The 15,959-nt window shown below is 35.7% G+C and overlaps 1 protein-coding gene across 4 annotated transcripts in view; it reads left to right on the forward strand.

The window, feature by feature from the left end:
• LOC150098259 (zinc finger protein basonuclin-2-like) overlaps positions 1 to 15,959 on the forward strand; it is a 543,553-nt gene that overhangs the window by 494,042 nt on the left and 33,552 nt on the right. For all 4 annotated transcript variants that reach the window (XM_090406426.1, XM_090406425.1, XM_090406424.1 and 1 more), the window contains one exon: positions 6,782 to 7,017. In XM_090406426.1, the coding sequence (XP_090262552.1) occupies positions 6,782 to 7,017 (236 nt within the window). The remainder of the gene's footprint in view (positions 1 to 6,781; positions 7,018 to 15,959) is intronic.

Below are 15,959 nucleotides of genomic sequence, written 5' to 3' on the forward strand. Positions count from 1 at the left end.
TTATCCTTGGGCTAAGTTCCCCTAGCGAGTTCGGTCCCGTTCAGTGTGGGATTAAGATATCTCCTATGGTACATGTTAACAAGCCGAAGACTTTTTTAAAATTTAATTTGGCGGTTAATTCATATTTAAATAGAGTTAACCATAAACTGTTCCCCTCCTCTTGCTTTAGCCATTTTTCTCCACCCTGTTACTGATTAATTAATGAATACTTTTTAAATCTTTCTTAATTAGTATTCTTTATGCTTTTTTCTAACAAATACATTCCGGTTTTACGCATGTGCATAATATATCTATAATATGCAAACGAGGCTGAAGATCAGTGTTGCGTAGTTACTTGTATGTAGTTTGTGAAATAATTTTTATATAAAAATATTTATCAAGGACACACATATGTATACCTGTGTGGATTTTCCCACTCTGAAGCCGTTTATTTTAAAAGTGGCCTAAGATTTTTCTTTTCTTGCAGTAAGCCCATCTGCCTCTGAAAACAGTCAAGAAATACAAAGTTGGGTGAATACCTTTCGGAAACACGTGATAAATCATATGCTTCGAAGAAGTGTGAAGTTATCTCAAAGTTCCTGCTTGGAAATCATTTGAGAATACTGATGGATTAAAAAAAAAAATACTGGAAGTACTATACTTTAAAAGCAAGTACCCGATGCTTCAACTATCGATTTTTAGAGTACTTTTCATGGTTTTGATGAAGAACTTGATTTTTAAATTATGGTGTGTTTTAATCAAATGATTTAATATTTTTTTTTTCAAGCATCAAGGAATCCATATAAATATACATTTATCTGGATATTTATCAACAAGGAATTAATCATTTTGGGACGAATGACGTGAGAGTGCGTCCCTTAATTAGGAATGAAGAAATCAAGTTACTGTTACTTAAGTACTTTTTTTTTTTTTTTTTTAGAGAATAGAAAGCAACTCCCAAATCGGGTTGTACTTTAATCCACTACAGACAGAAGCGACTAGGGGTGTTACGGATCTTGTTGAGTATCACGTGGAGACAATTAAAGAGCACAATGAGAGATACTATTAACTGCATTTGTGCACTTACCAGTTCGCCTATTTTTCGGAGAAGAGACACGGAAAAGCCCTGCCAAATCTGTACTGAGACAGCATAGCTCGTTTTATTCAAAATGCTTTTATGAAGGTTTCTCGAGTCTTAGGATTCAAAGTTTGTTCTTCCTGCGTCGTTACGAAGGGGCTTATGGGTGGATCTTCCAGTATTTTGTTTCCAACAGTTTACATTCGATTAAATGTTAAGAGAATGTTGTTGAAAGTGCGTATAGATGAAGTTTGATTATCAAATCAATCTTCATCTACTATCTACAGTATTTTTTTTTTTAATGAATAGCTCGCATCCTTACAAAAATAAGGAATTTTTTCTTCTTGACTTCTCTCAGAATCATCCTGACATCTTTCAGCTCTGTGGAAGACTCGAAATAGAAAGATCACACACACATGTATGCGTTAATGATAGATCTCTGTCCAAAAGAAACATTTCCATATGAAACTTTCATAAGTTGATAAGCAGAAAATCTTGCGCGGTTATTGATTTGCATTATGTCTAAAGACAAATTTTTAAGTATTAATATAAGATGATAGAGTATCAAAGTTTTTTTTTGCACTTTTTTGACAATGCCATTTTTTTAATTGTTTGAAAAGATTAAGAACTTTCATCTCCTATTTCAAACATAAAAATGTGGGGTTTCGTTTTCATTTTCAAACATCAACAGAAATTGTGCCTCATATGTGTTAAAATGCAAGTTGATCAATTCACAGAGAGAGAGAAAATAAATAGTCCTTTAACTAAATCTTCAATAAGAAAACTAAATCACAGAAGATAAATTAATGGAGTGAATATTCACATCACAAATAATGAAGCACACGCGAGTTTTCAGCTAAAATAATAGAAAACAAACATCTAAAATAAGATCGCGATATTCCCTGTATTCAGCCCGACATTGTTCTTTTTGTGCGATGTAATTATACGCCCTCTAGCGGTCTGGAAATAAACAACATTTTGAAAGTAAAAAAAGAAGTAGGAAGTCGAAAGGTCAGCGATTGTTGTGAAATAGCCGTACCTCCTATTGTGCCCCAAGTGTCGAGTGGCACTTCAAGAAGGTATCCCTCATCTATCCTCGACCCAGATAATTTACCTAAATCAACGGCCCTAATCGCCTGAAGGACACTATTATTAGAGCAAACGGAATCACGTTCTTCAAAATTGCCTAATTACCATGTATCATCCACGGACCTCCCATCTCGTACCTTTCCCACCTGTCGCCACCTTACTTCATCTTCGCATTTTGCTAAGACTCTGCTTTCCCCCTAGTTGACCGTGGGACCGAAGACAAGATCCGCCCGATGGTATTGTTCACTCCATCCCTCACTCCCCAACTTAATTAGGGACGAAGGTGTGACTAGCAGAGTGTTGTTATTGTTGGGCTTTTGTTATGCAAGCAGTTGGCTCTCGATAACCTTCATAAGGAAGAAGGCCTCTACCGCTTACAACAGTCAACGACACTGTCGTACTCTTTACAATCTCGCCATCATTTCACTGATGTCGCTGAAGGAGCGGTAACGTTATCAAGTTAACTGCTGGAGGGAAAAAAATCGAGGCTGTTATGTAATAAATACAGTTATGTGGGTAACTAACTGAGTGGCCATTATTCTTTCTGGATGGGTTTTGCAAATTAAATCTCTTGGAAGTTGATAAAGTTTAGTGATAACGCAGATAGGACACGTAATGCGGAAAATAAATATTCACACCCTATTATTTTCCCAAGTCTCAGTGTGATCTGTTACTTAGCACAGCGTCGGTCAATATTTAAAGTGCCCTGTTCACTCGTAGAACCTGTACAAAGCTGTCTTTCTTTTTGCGTTTTATTTTCGCACAGAATTGATGAAGGGACAATAAAAATCAGTGAAGTGTAAAAGTGTATTTTATATAACTTATTTGCTCAATCGGTTGTGGGTTTCCTGCAAGCTGTTCACCACTAACAGCCAGATTTCCATTTCTTTCATATCGGTATTTCTAGAAACACAACTTTAGTAACGGACTGCTTAAATATATTTATGTAAAAGTCTTGCAACAGTGGGCGGAATAATTTTTTTGTTAACAAAACATGTGCATTTTATACTAAAGTTTAAAAAGACTACAACAGTGAAGACGGGAAAAAAAAGTAACTAAAAATTTAGGGTCACTGTACTCGTTTATCTTATAGTAGTAATTAATAATAGTAATAGTAGTAGTAATTTCATGTGCATTATTCCATTTTTAAATACAAGCTGAATCTTTAGACATCTTACCGGGCTGATAAATGTTCAACGCATTTAAAGTACTCAGCAATAATTTTTTTTTTTTTTTTTTTAAATCTAAATATACCTATTACGCCTTCAGATTGTACGTGCACAGAACGAAAAAAATACTCCACTCAATTAACCTTTCATTTTCGGGAGGAAACCATTGTCACAGTGAGCGACATCTGACGATTATACTATTTACTAACGCAACGATGCAATCATGAGATGGCAGCCATGACGTGTGTCACGCCATATTCGGTGTCCATCAGACTACTGACCATTTGACGTGTTTTTCTAATTGAGAAAACATACCCAGCATTCCATCAAGTGAGACAGCTCACATAAACAAAGAGGCCAAGCAAATGTAATATTTTATACTTTTCGTTGGCAGATTGAGGAATGGTAAATGGCGCTTGCAAACAGAAAACCTTCGCAATCATTGATCGCTTCCATTAAGCGTAGTGCACAAATGGAAAAGAAAATAAAATAAAAAGACGAAATCGTTGCCGACACGCAATCGCATCCAAAGCATCCAATTACGGTCTTACTTTAAAAAAAATAAGGGGGGGGAGAAGAATTGTGGGAATGCTAATTTTAAAAGAAGTGAAATTGCTTAAAGAATTAAATTCATGATAAGTTATCGTGCTGTGAAGAAGAACTACAAATCATATCCTGTTACGATGTAAGAACGATTTAAAGAGTTCTTTAACGTACCACTTCGCAACAGTGAAAAATACACTTTTTTTTTCACCCCCTTATCGTCTTCTTTGTAAATTCCTAGTGATTCTGTAACAAATAATTTAAGCACTGTCATGTCGTAGTTGATTTCCAATTATCATAGCTAATAATAATTGAAGCTGCTTTCTGAAAAAAAACGTACCAGTTAGAAAAATGTGAGGCCCACTCTTAGCAGAGGAGGAGGAGGGGCTGCAATTTATACAAACTGTCTTCGTTCGTTATAATTTATTCTTATTGTGATGCATCATAAAAGGATATTTAAAGCAAGGCTTCTTGTGGCGATGCACACACAAAAGATGGGCATCCCATTGTTCGCTTAATTAGGTTACTCAATTGAAATTATTAGAAAATGGAATGGACAGGAGATGATCATTTTGACCTTTGAAATGACCTCATTGGATCTTATATATGGGAAGTTTTATCTGATTTAAGAAACAATGTGCACCGATAAATATCGGGATCTTACGTCACAACATGTTAAAGATAGAATGCCCCCCTAATCCCTTTATCGTGCCATTCTAGTTGAAATGTCTCACCTTCGGATCGTGTTTAAGCTTATTAAGCTGCGAGGACCCCCTGCGGAATACCTGTAGATAATATTGCCGATGTATAACTTTAACGAACTGCAAGTGAAAACACCGGGCTTAAAAGGGGTGGATAAGTCGTTGCCCCCACCCTTAGCACCTTGATATGTATGGTAGAAAGCTACTGTGCCTACAAGGCTTGTAGAGATAACCAGGAGTAGATAAGAAGTCCTTCTCAATTCCTCCCTAGCGCTCTTTTCGCAGAGATAACATGCCACTGTAATTCTTCTCGTGGAGTCAATAATGCCGTGCTAATTGCCTGCAAGTAATTTATCATCTAACTTTGTCTGCACTACTTTCGTCCGATTGGTTCATTTTCTTGAGCCTTGTTCCCTACTCGCCCCCGTCCTTGTCAAATGTTGGTTTGTGGTGCTTTCCAGAATGACTTAAACGCTATCTTTTTCTACCCTCCCTTGCGTTATTTTTGTTTTCAGTTTCTCTGAAGATGAGACGTGATTAATTGCACACATGGAACTCTCTCACCTTCCGTTTTCAACGATTTCGGCCAGTTCTTCGAATAAAGTAGCGAATCCTTAAAGCTCTCTCAGAAATGGTAAAGTAACCCTGTACGTTTGAACCTTGTATATCCGTATTAGAATAATTCCTGCTTGACCAGTCTAATTATGACAATTTCTTAACGTTCTAATCACAGCTATTCTTTTCAGAGTAAATTCTTATATACTGATACTTAAAAATGTTCATTATTCAGTATATTAGAAATACTGAAAGAAAATGTATTTTTAAGTCTTCCGAAAATCGAAGGAATTTGTTGCTTCTTAAACGGATCTCATCGCGACATAGAAAACAGAAGTTATCCAACGAAAGACGCTGGATAATTGTAAAACTGTGTCATTTCCCCCTTTCCATTGGGTGTTAATATGAAAGACTAGTTCACTCCTTTGAAAATTAAATTTGCATAACGTTCTCTAGGTCATCTCCATAGATATGAACCGATCTCAAGTTATTTTTCTACTGAAAAGACGTACCGACCAGTACGTCTTTTCTTGAAGCATACCTAATTAAGGTAACTGCAGTTCATATAATCTTTACATATCCTCCAGTTCCCAATTATTTACAGGGAATTCCATCCCGGAACTCCCTTCTTAGTTAATGCATTTCCACTTCAGAATTTAAAGTATTTGCTGGTCATTCCTAGATATGAATCAAGCAACATAATGTTAGCTTCCTATTTATTGAAAATAAATAAGAAAACGACCTTCAGTTACCTGCATTTCTTCTTTGTTCTCTAAAGTTACACATTTATTTCTTCTCACTGAAATAAATGCTTGGGAATCTACTTAAGTTTCTCCAAATCTTTTTAATAACATTTTCTAGAATCAAATAAGCGATTCATTTCGCTATGCTCACCTACGTACTATGATCTCCTGATTCTGAACTACATGAAGGCAGAGCAACAATAACCAACTTATTGTGAAAATGTAATCATTTTAGTACTTGAACTGCCAGTGGCATCTTACGAACAGCAAGCTGAGGCAAATTACTTTCTTGATGCATTTTTCGTCACGAAATTTGGATTATAAACTAATAAGTCTGAAGTGATAATTTAAATCTCATATTATCAATATAAAATTTAGTAAATACCCTTCATATCAAATTTTATCAAAATCCATTTAATAATTTAAGTCATAGCAGTATCCAAAGGCAGAAAGAAACTTTCTCTGTGGACTAAGTAGTGGAAAAATCACTTATTCAATCGTCAGAGATTACTTGGTACTGCGGTTTCTGGTCTGGTCTATTTATGTGATAAATATTTTTTTTTCCAGAGCTTAATGTCGGACTCTTAAACAGAGTTCGTGTTTAAAGGAGTGCAATACCAAGGATTCATGGCAAGGATTGCATTTTCATAAGTTCTCAATCGGTTTCGAAGGCAGAAGAAGAGCTCGAATATTAAATTAAAATAAAAAAATAAAAAAATAAATAAAATAAAAAATAAAATAAAAAATAAAAAATATATATACATGTATATAGTTATTTGTTTTAGTTTCTCTCGCAATACTTTTGCACACAAAGCATGCACTTTACTAGAATAATTTTCATTCATGTAGAACTACAAAATAGCGATTTACTGTGATAAGTTTCAATCTCAATCAATAATTAATGAAATTTTATTTTTCTTTTAGCTCTAGACAAGCTGGGTTTTAGGCATTTGTTTAACTGTCATCAGGTGGAATTAGTACAGCCTAGTATAGCTTTTGATATCGCCTCTCTCATGCTATATGGTACCCATGCGGTTCCGATCCGGTTAAAAATACTCTTGGATCGACTATTTAGCGTGCTTCATCATGAGGAGGTGCTTCATGTATTACACGGGTTTGGGTGGACGTACGAAGACTACGCCAGAGGATACATTCTCCAGGTAGGCAGCATCACGATTTTAATAACTGGATGTAATTCTGCATGTAAATTTTCCATTGCTATTTCGCAGTAACTTTTTGTGCTCATTTCTTAGAGGGAGGAAGCAAGAGAATTTATTATAAATGTTATCAGGGAGGTCCATTCTGTGGCATACGTACTATAGCATGGTACGTATTTCAAAATCGGAAATTTCATTTCATGTAATACTTTATTAATAGTGATGGTACTGAGACTTTATATGAAGTCGACTATATGTTAAAGAGAATTAATGTCACCACATGCTCTACTGGTACTCAACTGCGAGTTTTTGAGTTGTCAGTACAAGAATTAAAGCAGGCTGTGTTCTACTCACGTTTTAATTACCTGAACTGAGTTCCCGAATTATAAAAATCACTGCTTCACAGGAAAAGCAGAGACAATGAAAATCTTTCATCTTATTCTCATCTCACAGCAATGGCCGTAGATTTTTCGTTCTATTTTACCAAAATTTATCTGCAAATGCTGGCCTTTAAAGGGAAAAAATAAAATTCCAGCATGAGCTGAGTATTGCTGGGCAGAGTAATCATTGGCGGTTGATGGAGAGTGGGAGGAATTTTAGTAGATAAATGGCATGCATTAATTTGTTTGGTTACAAATTTAAACGCATTAACTTTGAACGCCTTAAATTCATTTGAAAAATTCATTAAGTTTTCCCACAAGTACGTTTAATAAGGAAAGCGAGTAAAAAGTGTGGATGATTATTTATTTCATTAGGTGGAGTTGTTATCAAGTGAGATGGGCCTTTTTACTAAATTAAAATTCTTTTAATAGCGTAGTTTCGCAATTTACTGTAAATCAGTTTGAAACGGCAGTTTTTTAAAATAAAAAATTACTCGGTGCAACTTCTTGATTTATGTGTTTGGTGACCAACGTTGTAATCTGTCTGCGGTTGTCTTTTTAATTAGAACAACTGAAATGACTTTCCCAGTTATCACTTGAACTCTCTACAAGAAACTCTTTCGATATAAGTGGAAGAAAGAAATAAACATCCATTTGGCAGAACACCTTATAAATTTGCTAGAAGTTCGGACTTTGCCATTCTGCGTACAATTCTTCTTGTAATAGGAATTTGGTAATTCAGTTTTGCGCACCACAAGATAAACTTACTAATCTAAATCGACTGTTTTTGGTAAGCCTTCGAAATCTCAAGAGCCAACCTGTATGAGTGGGCTGCTGTTTATTTTTATCTGTTCCTAAGATACAAAGTTAATGAGCGTCTCCTCCCGATGTTTGCAATTCTTCGGCGAAATGTATTTTTAATTTTTTTTTTTTTTAATTTTTAGAAACTACAGCAATTACTGCAAATTGCATTAAACAAAACTCGAAATGAATGTCTGCGTTTATATAACAACGATTAGAAATTCGTAAGATTTATTCCACAATTTTAATATCAGAATACGATATCTAATGTAGAACTTAAGCAATTTTCTCTTTTTGTATTAGCTGGAAGCTCGAGTTCGTATGTACCGTAGAAGACTGGTCTCTGACATTTTGATAATTTCAAAGATGAATGTCACAGAAAACCGAAATAACCTCTACTAGTTTCACAAGCTTCAACTTATAAAATTAAAAACGAATATTTCTCTTGCCCTATTAATATTATTTTTAAAACGGCTCGATATGTGTATCCCGATTAGTTCTTACGTTTTTCTTTCTTTACTGAAGTGAAAAAGATGCAATAATTGAAGAAAAGCGATAACCATCTTCTATGTTTCCAGGGCCTCATAGAAAATCCTACGAATGCAAAGCTCCTAACCCTGCTTTGCTTTTTCGCAATAGGACATTAAGTCCATGGCATTAGCATCTATCAAAAGACGAAACAGTGAAAGCCTCAATGTTCGGACTTTTTTTTTTTTATTCGGAATTTTGGGTTTTCACTCACTCACTCTCTTTTAGAAACGACAAATGATTCCATAGTTGTAGGCTAGCTAGAAGCTAGTTATTTCCCGTTTATTTTTTACCGGAGCTCAATACTGTAAACAGGGTGTTCAGTTTAAGCTGAGCCTGATTGGGAATGAAATAAAACAAATTTAACTATTAATAAATTAATCAACTAGAAAATTTCCATTACAGAACAGGCGATCTTATATTTCTTAATTCAAAGAGGATTTATTGTCTTCTTGCTGCATTATGAAGACACAGTTTGTAAACATCAAGGTCATATTAACATTCAGAAAATGTAATTGAAAATCAGCTTTTCTTTTTAGCATGGTTTGCTATTTTGACATTAATCTCATCCCTTGGAAAGTATACATTCCAAGTTCAGCGAAATTACTCCTCTGACATTAAGCTGTTTTGATGTATGAAACTGTGATGAATTGTTTAGTGTCAATGAAAAATGCATGTTTTTTTATTATTTTTTTTATGATGATGACATGACACTACAGACATGAAACTGATAATGAAGGGCTACGGTACACCAACTATCGAAACTCCATCAGAATAATGAATGTTCTGATAGGTTCTCAGCCGAATACTCATTATTCAGCACTTGGTATTTCTCATAACTGATACTGTGGACTGTTTGTAACAAGTATGCTGGTAAAAGGGGACAAGAGACTTAAGATCTGATTCCAGAAGATGTACAGTTTATCTAAAGAAAATATTGTGATATGACATTTCCTATTGGCTAATACACAATTATCTTTACTGATTTATCCTGCAATAAGTGGCATTAATGATGTCAAGTGCAAAAATAATCCATGGGACTACATTTCTGTAGGTCAGCTTGGTTTGATAAAATCTCTTCACAAGCTCACAGCACTACACAATGTTAATGATTTTAATATTAAAACCAAAGGAAAAGGGTGTTCAGATTGTAAGTATGCGAACTTTTGTTCATACTGTACACTTTTTTCCGATATTTATTCCTTCAAAGAATATGAGTTCCAGAGATAAGCGTGGGTGGCTACAGCGACCCTTCCCGGAGTCCACGATTAAAGAAATGGAGGTACATCGCGAGTTCAGTATTCATTGGTTCCTCGGCTGGATTCAAAGGAGGAAACTAAAGAATGATATATTTTAATTTCATACAAAATGGAAATAATATTTAACACATTTTCAATGTGCATTCTAAGCATGAAGAATTTCGCTTTAGGGATATACTACAGCAGCAAGCAAGCACAAAATTTGTGTGCTGCATTTGCAGCGGGTATCAGAATTCAGCTAAAGCAGTATTCTTGGGATTCTTTCAAAGGCTGATTCATAATCAATAGGCGCATACTGTAATCATCTGCTGGACTCTTGAGCAGATATTTCATAGCTGTTTTCCATTGTTTTTGGGACATTTTTTTAAGCAATTTATGTAGGTCGTAAAGTGCTTAGTACGCGAATCTTAAATGTATCCTTCTACAGCTGAACTACAAATCACATGAAGCTGTCAAGTGGAGGTTTATGACGTGACCATAGATTCTTAATTATGTTTTTGGCATTACATCTGGGATCTATGATCGAACGTCCTTTTGCATGCTGTGTAACCACTTTTAGATGCAAAAAAAGTGTATTATTGTTTTGCTACAGTACACACGCCAGTAACGAAATAGTCTAAAATTCAGCCTTGAAGTGGACACTCAAAAATAAAAACAACGCAGCGTAAACTCTCCAGTAACCGAAGGCTTATCCACATAGGCTGTCGAATACCACCCTATCTCCTCGAGCAGTTGGGGATGTTGCGATGTAACAGTCACGGCCCATTCTCCACACTGGTTTCGCAGCTGCCTGTAGTGAAAGTCGGCCATGGCTCATTACAAACATTGTTTGGTTCACCGTCTAACGACACGACAGGCGTCCTGGGTTAGCTCCCCATCCGGACTTGGTTGTTTCTCCAAGTTGAGCCGCCTACCTAATGACCCACAGTGCTTATGTTAGCCAGCCGCACAGCCTCATGGGAATCCTGTTATTAGTGACTATTAAGATCGTGCATGCATTCATGTGTAGTCTGTCCAGTTGATGCGAAATATCACGAATGGGAAAAACAAATTTATCTAACAGAACAAAGAAGTAAAATATGTCTCAGAATTAGTTAAGAGTAGATGTGTTCACCATTTTTCTCTCAGTTATATCGACCAATCCTTCTGCAGCTGACCAACAATCAATCTCATCAGCAAAATATGTGATAGCAAAGGTTGCGCATGATACCACACACTATCCGACGTAGCCAATAAAAACAGGGAAAAAAATGAATCATTTCATTTTTCTGCTTATTTAGTCCGGCAGAGTTTCACAAGGTTTATGTCCTACTCGGGTTCGTTTCACAAAATACTTAAGTACTTTTCAAGGTCGGTTTTTCTATATGAGCATAACAGTCTCACTCCAGGTGTTTTTCGTAAAGATTTTCTATCTGTACTAATAATCATGCCAAGTTTAGTTTCAAGTGAAAAATTTAAATTCTGTCCTTTATATTTTAAATGAAGTCGACACGTTTCAGTTTTGAACTAGATCATGCGATTTTCCACTGATAACTCAGTTGTATTCTTAAACGGAAAGGTAATGATTAACAATGGAAATTTGAGGCCGTTGATTAATTTTCAGATATCACCCTGTTGGGCCAATATAAATATCGAATATAGGAGGAACAAATTGTCTTCTCATCCCTTCGTTTACAGCTCGGGTGAGAATAATTTTCAATTGACGATGAAAATTCCAGTCAGTTAAGTAAATACAAAATGTATTTCCTTTTGCATTTACTTAACTTTGACCAAAGCTTCCTCAATATTAACACAGAGGAAGCTTTGGTCAAGATATCATACAGGGAAACGGCTAACTCGGTTTCATTTGAAAACATTCCTTTATACGCTTGACAGAATGCCAACACAGAACTTCTCAGCAGAAAGCATATCTTTACAGAGGGCTCTCTATCTCATTTAAGAAACATACTTAAAGAGTTGATTCAATATCGTTACAATGTTTTTCCTCTCCTTAACTATTCTTGCAGATGCAACTGTTATTGTGATTTCTTATTCTTGTTTTCGACATATCAAGTACATTTTTCATTTTCTTCTAAAAGAGTACTATGAAAATTTCCATTGTTTATTAACACCTTTCGGTGCATGAGCTTTTAACGAACTATTTTGTAAAGAAAATGCATTCAAAAAGTATTGTGGTTAAAGTCTTAACTATTTCTATCGTCTTAAGTTGGCTTAAGAAATATTAACTTTGAATCCAGGATCAAAGTTAATATAATTAATCTACATTAACTGTATATGTTACACATCCATTGAGTCAATAAAAACATATTTAGCCAAGTAACGTATAAAAAAAAAGAAGTTCAGTATTTCGGAGCGCAGTTTGATGTCCCCAAAATTGATGAGCAAGTCATTATGGTTTTTATAAAATAAATGTTCCGTGAATGGTTGATAATAATATTGCAGCTCTCTTGAGCTGCTGCAATTTGACCGAGGAAGACAATGAAGGCTTAAGCTTGATTACGGGGGTTAACATAAAACATGGTCATACGTAAGAATATTCGGGAATGTGTTTTTGACTGCAGTTTAAATTCGCTTCTCGGATCTGTGATTTTTACTTCATAAACTAAAATAAATTATCTTAATTATTTGGACTACCACAATCCCTGTAAATCTAGGATTAAGAGAATAATGGCTTCAGTCATTTTTTTTTTTAAATCTGTTTACAAAGTCCCGTTATTCTGATATTTTATGAAGAGACTCCATTGTTTATTTATTATGTTAAAGGACAAACATTGATTTTTTTTTATTTCACACGTGCATTGAAAGGTAATTAGGATAGAAAGTACTTTTTAACAAAAACATCCAATCTTTATTCTGTACGGTTTATATTGAAAACAGCGAAGGACACCAGAAAAACACAGTTAATGTAACTTCGGATCATAGGTCACAGTCGCCGAACTTGCTGCCACCTATAGAAACTTTTAAAAAGTTTAACAATCTACTTAAATATCCGTACTATAATCCCTTAATCCTCTTAATTTTACTAAAGTGAAACTAAGAAGAATAAACTGCGAAGCTCTTTTTTTTTTCTTTTTTTTTTTTTTAATTTTCACACCGACTCATTCGCCGTCGTACACGACATCGTATTTCTAAAAGAATGCGGTTTTGTGTAAACGAGGACAAACGCTAGAAATTAAATTAGGAAAAAGGTGGCTGAAGGTACAAAAGAGTGCTACACGCCACTATTTGTGACTATTATATTTACAATACCTACGAGGTCTGCACACTCGTAATTATAATATATATTATAATTATTACAAGTAAATAAATATAAAATACTACTCAACCTTAGTCTTGACATCTAAGAAAACGTCATATGTAATAAAAGTGTTCAAGACGACTATAATGTTATACTCACTTGACAACAACAGGTTCTGCTTGAGAATACCATGTGGCAGAGTTATTATGCATGTCACCCACGATGGTGCTTAAACAGGTGACATTTCAGTATTCTATGCTAGCCGACACTGACGTTGTAATTTTGTTGGAAGTATTGTGTATTTTCAACCTCTCTCTCTCTCTCTCTATGTTCACTGGGCATCTACAGATGTCGTATGATCATTCCGATGCTCGGTGATGTGCCACACCAGGTCTCGCCATGTAGTCCTGTTGTTTGCTTTGCTGGCGTCCTCAACTCTCTGAAGATCAAAAGACACACGCACCATCCATCCATCTCATTGATGGTCTACTCCTTCCTCTTTTCCCAGGAACTTTACCTTCTATTACTGTTCTGAGAACTCCCCCTCCCATCCTTTCTATGTGTCCAAAATATTTTAACTTCTGTCAATATCCTTAAGGAGTCTTAAAGTTCTACTGATCTTTTCTAACATCCATTCATCTGTACGCCTTTCAGTATATGATATCCTCAACAGCCTTCTGTAACATCACATCTGAAAAGCAGATATCCGTTTCTTATCTGACTTCTTTAGGTTCCAAGTTTCACATCCATAAGTCGCTGTTGGAAAAACATCTGCATCCTAAATCCTCAACTTTGTTTCCATGGAGATAGATCCATCCTTCCAGATTTTAGACACGTCTCTGACTCCTGTTTTTGCCATTCCTGACCTTTTTCTGACGTCTTCTGAACAGCAATTCTTCACATTAATAATGGATCCCAGGTACTCAAACTTGCTGACTTCCTCAATTCTTTTTCCATTAAGGTAAACTTGTTTCTCAAGAGCTTCCCTGTTTGCATTTCCTTTGAGAACCATAATCTTGTCTTGCTAGGATTGAATTGAAGTCCTCTGTTATTACTGATCTTGTTAATTATATCAAGAATTTGTCCTAATTCTTCCATGTCATTATAAAGGAGTACTGTATCATCAGCATACCTCAGATTACTGATCAATCTACTTCCTATCCTAATTCCTGTCTTGAGCTTATCCAATGCTTCACGCATGATGTCCTCTGCATATATACTAAACATCCATGCCTAACTCCTTTTCCAACCTCAAGCCAGTTAGTCAATTCAACACCTGTTCTTATGGTGGCTTCTTGCTCCCTATACAAGTTGGCTATCAACCTGATAGTGTGTTGAGGAAAACCCTTTCTTTTCATTACTTCCCACAGGTTCACATACTCAACACAGTATTTTCAACCGTGTCAGTAATTCACCCCCATTTAATTTTAAGTTTTTTAGAACAGGCGTACGTTAACTAGCCTGGCCGTCTAATCCATATTTACTGAACTGTATTGTGCGAGACCATCAGAAGAAAGGCATGTGGCGTTGCTGGAAAGACACGAGTTCGAATCGTATCGATAATTATCTGTTAGATTTTTCACAATCGAAGGTAATGTAATCCTTTTGTGACCCAAATCCAACCTCTTCCCTCACCAAGCGAGAGTTTGCCCTTCATAGAAAATCGAAAGGCGACCGCACAATTCAGAATACAACGCACTAACCTTTGACCTTAATCATACCCACGAAGGATTAGAAACCCATAAACATAAGTACCGTAAGTCGGTTAAGAGTAAAATCCTGATTCAGAGACCAAACACGAAACATCTTCAAATGTTGCTTTAGCATTCCCATCACTTCTAACGGTATTAATGAAGATATCACACAATCTTTTCACAAAAGCTGACTTCGAATCCAAGCTAAGACTTGAGGAATCTCTTTAGTTGAAGCTGAGTTAGCTGAATATGTTCCCTACCCCACACCTTTCGCCTGGGAAAATGTTTCTTGGAGAAAGATATTTAAGAGAGCGCCCATAAATTATACGACTTCGTTTTTGTTATTTTTCGAGGAGGAAGAAAAATCAGTCTCATTGCAAATGGGAGTCATCTCCACCATGTAATAAACTTTAGGAGTTCTAAATGTATGAAAAATTAGCGTTCGGCAATTTGAGCTCTATATGTTTCAAAAGTATGATTTTATTTAAATTCGTACCAAAGAGTACGCAAAAACATCTGAACAGGATGCTGGATAAATCCCATAGGTCACCGTAATGTGGAGAATCCTGCAATATAATACGTCACAGGGGTAAGCACCCACTTGTCTAAAAGCGGTCAATTTTTACCTCATGGACTATCACACTACCGACCAGTTACTTTTGCCTCATGACTCATCAGAGAGAGAGAGAGAGTACGTTGGGTCACCCGTCATCTCCGGGGTTGAAGAACGCTAAAGAGAAAGTGTTCACCCTTTCATACAGCGAGAAATATCAAACACCCATTCCGCAAATGCTTTGTATTATGCAAATGAACTAGCACTGCTCTAATATGTATTCATTCATTCGAATAAACCAATTGCTTGACTTAGTTGTCCAAATAAACCCTAGTCCTTAAATTTCCACTATCTCTCTATCATTTGTAATGTTTTCTACTACAATATAACCTTTGGATCTAAACTACGGAAATAAGGCACTTTTAAAATGAAGCTTTTTTCCTTTGAGGATTTCTTATGACTAACTTCTGGAGGAGATAAGAACTTTGTCTC

This window comes from Typopeltis vanoorti, chromosome 16 (genome assembly GCF_054136105.1).
Source record: "Typopeltis vanoorti isolate ZY-2024b chromosome 16, IOZ_Tvanoo_1.0, whole genome shotgun sequence".
In the NCBI taxonomy this organism is placed as follows: domain Eukaryota; kingdom Metazoa; phylum Arthropoda; class Arachnida; order Uropygi; family Thelyphonidae; genus Typopeltis; species Typopeltis vanoorti.